The sequence below is a fragment of the Triticum dicoccoides genome, chromosome 4B, assembly GCF_002162155.2.
Source record: "Triticum dicoccoides isolate Atlit2015 ecotype Zavitan chromosome 4B, WEW_v2.0, whole genome shotgun sequence".
Taxonomy (NCBI): domain Eukaryota; kingdom Viridiplantae; phylum Streptophyta; class Magnoliopsida; order Poales; family Poaceae; genus Triticum; species Triticum dicoccoides.
In genome coordinates, this window is record NC_041387.1 from 8,831,892 (window position 1) to 8,840,016 (window position 8,125).

The following is an 8,125-nucleotide window of genomic DNA, read 5'->3' on the forward strand; positions in this document are numbered from 1 at the left end:
AAGCTTGATCTTAGAAACTTATTTAGCCAATGTATTGCCATATCCTTTTTTCACAAACTTAGCTTCCACTTCGTTACTATACATTAAGTACTTTGGTGTATTTGTTCTCTGGAAACTGCACCCCCATTTTTTTTCTGTATTTGTTCGATTTAATAGGGAAATGAGGAGGTCCTTATGATATTGTTCAGCCTTGAATCCAAAAAAAAAACATTTTGGGAACTATTCGAAGTTGTTGATGCCTGATCGCATAAAATTTGAACAAAATCTTGCATCAAATTCCTCCCCTGAACTACTGTACTGTAGTTAATAACAACCGTTGCTGATGGATTCCATACCAAAAACCATGGCTAAATAAGTTTATACGTGCTTGCAGTTTTCTGCCTCAAGTTCTGAAGTCTGAATCCTGTCTCCCACATGGCGGGAAAAGGCATGCACGTGGAGTTCACGAGTATGACTCTGCTAATCCATCAGCATGCGTGCAATGTAATGCTCGGCTCAGCTCAGTGTCAACAATGGTAGATCTGATTGATCAAAAGCAGTAAAGCACACAACAAAAGGCTATTGAACTTCAAGGTCCATCAACTCAGTGTACTTATCTATATCTATACTTATACTTACTATACTATATAGTGTATGAGTTTTGAATTGTAAGGGCATCTCCAGCCGTTGGCTAAAAGCGCTGCCTGGGGATGAGCCGGCGCCAAAAATGGTCCTGAGGGCGAGTCGGTCCCCAGCCGTCGGCCCCCAGGGCCGCCCCCAGGCGCGTATTTAAAAAAAAAACCGTTCGGCGAAGTTATGATAAAAACTAGTTATATTTCGGCCAACCATGGCAAGTTTCGGCGAAATTCGTCCAAATATTACATTAACCTAATCTAAAGTAAAAGAAAGTGGCTGAAGTCGTCGCCGCCATCGTCGTCGTCGGCCTTCTCCTCCTTGACGCGGGTGCCCCTGCTGGACCCTTCCCGGCGTCGCCTTGGCGAACAGGCGGCGGCGCGTCGTCGTCGTCGTCGCTGCCGCATAAGACGATGACCCCGCCTTCCTCGCGGCCACGTCGGCGCTCCTCGAAGCGGCGTAGGGCGGCGCACTGGCGCTCCTTCTCCTTCTCCCGGTGCGCCTTCTCCAACGCGATGGAGTCCTGGCGCGCCCATTCGAGGGCCGCGTCGTCGTCGTCGAACTCCGCGTTCACCGGCGCCAGCCCCGGCTCCGTCTTTGGCTTGACGAAGCGTGGAGGAGCCGACGAGGACGAGGCGCGCCGGCCGCCCTCGTTGATGACGATGCCGACGCTGCGAGTGCGCCGGCCGAGCGGCGTCTCCGCCGCGGGCTCGGCCTTGACGCCGAGCAGCGCCGGAGAGCCGGAGGAATGGGAAGAAGAGCGCGATGAGGAGGAAGAAGAAGAAGCGCTGAACCTCCTTGGCGCCCATGGCCCGACGCGTTGGTGCTGCGCCGGGGCGGCCACCCTCGCCGGGGGGTACGCCAACGGCGGGTCGTTGCCGCCCTCGAGGTACGTGAGCACGCCCTCGAGTGTGCGGCCGGGGACGCCCCACCAGAGGTGGCGCCCCTCGCTGTTCTGCCGGCCGCCGACCACCGGAGCGCCGTTGGTGGACGCCAAGCGCTGCTGCTGGCGGCGCTGGAAATACGCCGCCCAGGCCTCGTGGTTGTCGGCGGCGTACTGGGGAAGGGAGCGTTGGGCGTCGGTGAGGGACGCGTGCACGATGTCGACCTCCTCGGCGAAGTACCTCGGCTTCGCCACGGCGTCGGGCAACGGGGGAATGGGCACTCCCCCGGCGCTGAGCCTCCACCCCGTTGGCCCGGCGCGCATGTCCGGCGGCGCCGGGATGTTCGCCTGGAACAGGAGCCAGGACTCCTGTTCGCGGAGTGAACGGCGGCCGAAGCCGTTGGCCGCCGCCTCGTCTCCGGGGAAGCGTTCTGCCATGGCGACGGCGGGGCTGGGCAGGCTCGGGAGAGGTAGAGGGAGGGGCTGGGCGGCGGCGCTTGGGAGAGGCAGGGAGAGGGAGGGACTGGACGGCGGCGAGGGAGGGCTGGTGTGGGCACAGGCGAGTGGAGGCCGCCGGCTTTTATAGCCGGGCCGCGCCCGTGTGTACGCGTGCGAGGGAGGGGAGGCATCGGCGCGCCGTCCCGTGAAGCGCCGCCCGTGAGGAATCAATGGCAAGGCTGGCCGGCGGCAGCCTTGCCATTGATTCCCCGCGGGAACCGAGGCCGTTGGGGGAAGACGAGGCGCCGAGTCGCTGACGCGGCTGGCCCGCGTCTTTTTCGCGCCAAAACAGTTCGCCCCGGCGCCCCCGTGCGCCTCCCAGCGCGCCGGGTTCGGACTGGGTCCGCCGGCGCTGTTTTCGGCCCAAGCCGGCGAAAATCGGGCTCCTGGGGGCGCGACTAGGCCGTTTTTTCGGCGCCGGTGCGAAAAAATCGCCTGGGAGGCCTTCCTGGGGCACGGCTGGAGATGCCCTAACAACATCATCAATCCTAGCCGTTGGTCTCATAAATCTAATGGTTGAGACTGAACGGATTCGCGGTGAACAGTAGCCCACACTTGCATCTGCTGGTTTCTGGAACAATCACGTCACACCTCCTCTCTTCACTTGCATCTTCTGGGTTCTGAAACAATCAAGTCACACCTCCTCTCTTCTCGCCATGTTGCATGTGCCAGTGGCAAAGAGCCGAGCACTAGTAGAAAAAGGGTCTAATATGAAACTCATTAATCTCGGTTTGCAATTGAACCGACACTAATGTGACCATTAGTGCCGGTTCCAACGGCCAGGCGGCGGCGCTCATTAGTACCAGTTCGTGGCGAACATTTAGTATCGGTTCGACTAGACTACTTAGGGCGTTTTTTGCTGCAGCCCAATGAAATGTTAAAGACCACCACAATACCAATTTTCATTAGCAGAAAACCACCACTTTATAGTTCATGACATAAATCACCGTACGAATGGCAGTGGCAAAAAACACTAATGATAAATGCTAATTGCTTTAATTCTCTTCCGGTTGTCTTGAAGACATATTTTTGAAATATAGTGAAGACAATTTTCTTTGACATTACATGATTGCAAAGAAAAATGTTGTAAAGTTCACATTATCAACTTGTTCAACACTTATGGTTTTATAGCTCAAATTAAGTTAATGGAAATGTAACATTCTTTTATAGTTCTAGAAATATATTTTGATAATTTGTCATCAATTAATGCTATCGTGAGACCTAACATATCCTGATGTTCCGTAACTTTTGTGAACATTGACTTTTCGCCTCCCTCATATCTAAATCCTGGCTCCGCCCTTGGCCGAGTACAAGAGATGTATTATCTGGGAGGATAAACAAAAGCTAATAATTATTGGGTTCCAAAAATTTCCAATTATTATGCCAATTACTAATTTTTGAACACGTAATAAACGAAAGCTAATTACCAATTACCAATTTTTATTACTTCATTTGTGCATGCATACACCAACAATATTTATTTTTGCTCTAAACTCATTGCAAAGTACCATATGTTTTTATTTCTTTTACTAGAATCATAGGAGCAATACTGTTAAGACGTGCATTGCACGTGTGTACATACTAGTATATGTTAGTGGTTTACAGAGGCTGGCTCGTCGTCAACAGATTACACCGAGAACAAGCGTCGTAATCAATCCCCTCTGCTGATTGAGATTCTACTGCCTAATTTGGCCTCTTTGCTGCATGTTTGCCGAGTAGCAATCTGATGCGGTAGCACCGCAAAGCTTTTGACCATCTCTAAGCAAAATTGATATATTCCCTTCAACGGTATGCAACCGGCTAGTAACCAGGACAGTGTTTTACATAATCCTTCCTGGTTGCTTCTTCTTTCTGAGATGCAAGCTTTTGAGTTTACCAACAAAAAGGGCTCATGTATGCAGATGTACACACTGTAGAATCGCTATCAATAAGAGTGTATTTGCAAAAGCCAAGAAGATCTCCACATCTTCTTTCTTGAGTAAGCAAGTAGAATGTGTGCATTGCTAAGCCATGAAGACCTACACATCTTCTTTCTTCTGTAAGCTGTAGAATGTATGCAAGTTCAGTTGACTCTCCACTGTTTTACAGCATAAAATTTGTTTTTAGGATCATGATCATCAAGACTCTGAATCAAAGAATACACTAGGCAGCAGCCATCTTTATTATTATTGAGATTAGCATCACTAAGTAGGCCTCATCTCATCAACTGGGAAGAGAAGAGAAGAGGCTTTCTTTCTGTGTGCGAACAAATGATCAAACGATGATCCCATCCCGCTAAGCAGCAGCAGCGGATCACACCAAGTACAGCAACAGTAAGCTCAAAGAAAAACAGCTAGCTAGAGCACCCGGTCGGAGAGCGACGGCAGGCGGCGGAAGAAGTTGAAGCCGGCGGAGGGCATGTCGCCGCGGAACCTGGGGTGCCGGAGGTAGAAGAAGCCCATGCCCAGCAGCAGCGCCTTGAACGGCACGGCGTAGAGCACCAGCGCGGCCAGCAGGCATGCCACGGCGAAGACCCCCGTCGCGCGCGGGTCGCGCCACGACAGCAGCGCCTCCACGCGCTCCCCCTGGGCCGCCACGTCGCCCAGCAGCGTCTGCGCGCGCCCGGCCACGGCGCGCAGCCGGTCGTACCGCGCCCGCACCACGTCAGCGGGGCGGGCCGAGGGGAGGCCGTCGAACTCCTCGTCCAGCTCGTCGGGGCTGACGCTGTCGACGTGGGAGAGGCGCGGGTCCATGCCGGCCGGCTGGCGGGGGCGCCAGCGGTAGCGCCAGAGCAGGACGAGGAAGAGGTAGAGGCAGACGGTGGGGAGGATCATCTCCGGGCAGAGCACGACGGCGACGAGCAGCATGTGGACGAGGACGGTGGTGGGCGAGTGCTCCCAGACGCGCACCCGGTGGCCCCAGCGCACGGCGGTGGCGAGGTGCGAGAGGCAGCCGACGACGCGGAACCAGTTGGCCTTGCTCCGGCGCATGCTCCAGGCGTGCGTGTCGGTGTCGAGCATGTACTGCACCACCTCCGGCCCCAGCGGCGGCTCGGAGCGCGCGAGCCGGGTCGACACGATGCGCATGGCGGTGTGGCGCAGCACGTCCTGCTGCGCCGGGCCCAGCGGCTTGACGTAGTGCATGCGCGGCAGCAGCGGGCTCCCGTACGCCTGCATGAGCGTGAGCCAGGACGGGCAGGTGAAGCGGATGGCCAGCTCCAGCTCGCCCATCTTGCGCACGCCGACGGGGTGCACCGCGGTGAGCGCGTAGTTGATGGAGTAGACCCGGTTGGTGTCCAGCGTCGAGAGCCGGATGCGGAGCTTGCCGATGCGCGCGTCCTTGGGCGGCGGCTTCCCGGCGTCCACCGTCTTGTACCTGGCGTTGTCGAAGACGGCGATGGAGAGCACGGTGCATGGGTCAAAGACGTCCCAGGCGTACTGCTCGTTCCAGCGCGGGTTGAAGTGGTCGAGGATGGTGCGCGTGCGCGCCCACTTGGGCCCGTACTTGAGCACGACGTAGGCGTCGGTGGAGCCGCTGGCGCCGTCCTTGACGATCTTCATGGGCACCAGGTTGGAGGCGCCGCGGACGCCCACCTCCAGCATGCCCACGGGCGGCTTGGAGAGCTGCTTAGAGGCGGCGCGCACGTCGCTGGCCACGTTGGCCGCCTCGTCCAGCACGTGGTAGCCGCCCTCGAGGCAGACGCGGACGTGCACCCGGCCGGCGTAGGGCCGGGACTCGTCGCCGCACAGGTTGAGCCAGCGCGAGGGCGGCTCGACGCGGTCGTCGGAGCGGCGGTGCACCGTGGAGAGCGGCACGCGCGCCTGCCCGACGAGCTGCCCGGAGAAGACGTCCTCCACGGCGACCGTCAGGAAAGGGTCGAACGGCTCGGCGGCGACGAAGAGCAGGTCCTCGTTCCAGCTCGGGTTGGACGCCCCGGCCGCGGCGCTGCCGAGCGCGATGCGGCCCGTCTTGAACACCTGGGCGCCGAGCTGCGCCTTGACGTACAGCTCCGGGAAGGTGGGGCCGAAGTGCTGCTGCTTGGCCTTGGCGGCGTCCGGCGGCGATGGCAGGCGCAGGTCCTGCGCCTGGATGACGCTGAGGCGGAGGTACCACAGCTTGGGGGAGAGGTAGGCCTTGGAGCGGGTGTGGACGAGGTTGCCGCCGGAGTCGGACTGCCAGGCCTCCTGGAACGCCTCGTCGACCTGCGTGCCGACCCAGACGGCGAGCATGACGTCGCAGGCCGGGGCGGCGCCGTCCTCGGCGTGGCCCTCCAGGGTGTACCACTGCGGCGCGAGCGCGCTGTCCGGCGGCGAGCGCTTGGGCACCTCCTGCAGGTCGAAGGAGACGAAGCCGAGGTGCGCGTCCGGCGGGGCGGCCTCGCCCTCCTTCTCCGGCTTCTTGGCCTCCTCGTGCACGGTAACCTCTAGGGCGGAGGCGGTGAGGCTGGCCTTGTGGAACGCGAACACCTGGTCCCACTCGCCGGCGGTCGTCGCGGCTCGCGTCCGCACGGCGTGAGCGCCGATGCAGAGCTGCGCGTAGAGCGGCTGCCGGTCGCCGCCGTCTTGATTCTTCTTGGCCTTGAGAAGCCGGACGAACAGGTATGGCACGCGGTCCACCAAGTCGTACGACGCGCTGCCGCCGCCCGAGGAGGCCATGCTCCGCTCCGCGGCGGTCTGGGGAAGGATCTCGAGATCGCCGGCGACCCCCGCCGTGGCCAGCTGCATCTTGGACGGTGAGGGCGGCGGGGCCTTGGACGGGGAAGGAGGCACCGCCACCTCCTTCTTGCCCTCCTCCTTGGGCTTCTCGCCGTCTTTGGGCTTGTCGCCGTCCTTCTTCTTCCCCTTCTCCGGCGACTTCTTCTTGCCGGCCTCCTCAGCCTTCTTCTCCTCTGGTTTGGCGTCCTGCGCCTTCTTCTCTTCCACGGGCGCCGCCGCAGCCTCCGGCTTCTTCTCGTCGGCAGCGGCAGGAGCAGCAGCAGCAGCCTCGGCGGACTCCTTCTTGTCCGCAGGGGCGGCATCACCGGCCTGAGCCTTCTCGCCCTCCGGCGCGGGGGCAGGGGCAGCAGGGGCGGGCGGCGGAGGGTCGTCGACGACCCAAATCTTGAGGCCGATCTCGCCCTTGATCTGCGAGAAGACGCTGCGCTTCTCGAGCGGGTAGTAGACGAGCGCCTCGTCGCCGGCCCGGGCGAAGGAGGCGGCGGCGACCTTGACCTTGCCGAGGAAGGTGCCCCCGCGGCGGCCGGACCCGGCGACGGCCTTCTTGTCGTTGTAGACGTTGAGCTCGAGCGTGTCGGCCATGGCGCCCGGGTGGTGGACGGGGAACTCGAGGCGCTCGCCCCAGTGCGGGTTGAGGTCGCGCGGGCGCGTGGCCGTGCGGCGGCGCTGGCCGTCGAAGTCGACGACGGCGTAGGCGCACGCCGTGCCCTGGCCGTCCTTGGGCATCAGGTTCCGCGCGTTGCACACCTCCACCACCACCCGCTGCCGCGCCCCCTCCTCCATCTCCACCATGGCTGGAGCAAGCAGAGCTCGGCCTCCCCTCGCCGGGATCCGATCCTGGAAGCTTCTTGGGCGCGAAAGGTGATTTGATTAAAGGCTCGATCGAATCTGGGAGAAATCTGTGGGATGAGAGCGATGGAGAGTGATGGATGGGGATATGACCGTTGGAGGGAGGGCGGCGGGGAGCGGACGGACGGTGAGTGGGGAGTGGCGGAGAGTGGCGCCGGGGTTTAAAAGGGAGGAGGCAACGGCCGGGAGAGGTGGGGCCGGGGCCACGTAGGAGGGGGCTGGACGCCACGTGGATGGGAGACCGGTGGTGTTTCAACGGCAACGGCATTGACGCGGCACCGCCGGAAATGGCGGCGACCGAACCTCCGGCCGTGGGAGTCGTGCGGGATCCTACTTAACCGGGTCTCGGTCGATGTTATATCCGCGGGATCCTACGTCTACGTGAAGATCCATGTGAAATTTTCACTTTAATTTCTCTTCTTTTCTTTTACAAGTTCTATCACCTGCTGAGACTTGTTTAAATCTCAGTCCGCTGAGATCTAGCCACACCCTAGAAAATATATTAAATCTTCAGGTGCTGGTGTATCTTCTTGATCGGTAACTGCTCCCCTGATTTACCTAACCGCCATCAGAATGTCTCGTAGAATGG

At 59.5% G+C, this 8,125-nt stretch overlaps 1 protein-coding gene across 1 annotated transcript; it reads right to left on the reverse strand.

Moving 5' to 3' along the window:
• Nucleotides 1-4,119: 4,119 nt before the first annotated feature.
• On the reverse strand, nucleotides 4,120-7,658 carry LOC119294536 (FT-interacting protein 3-like). Its single transcript, XM_037572736.1, has one exon. It carries the CDS (start codon nucleotides 7,477-7,479, stop codon nucleotides 4,330-4,332), a length of 3,150 nt encoding a protein of 1,049 aa, XP_037428633.1. The 5' UTR covers nucleotides 7,480-7,658; the 3' UTR covers nucleotides 4,120-4,329.
• Between the last annotated feature and the right edge of the window lie 467 nt (nucleotides 7,659-8,125).

Excerpts from the sequence above, each read along its gene's own strand:
- LOC119294536 (XM_037572736.1), bottom strand. The coding sequence starts at position 7,479 with ATGGTGGAGATGGAGGAGGGGGCGCGGCAGCGGGTGGTGGTGGAGGTG.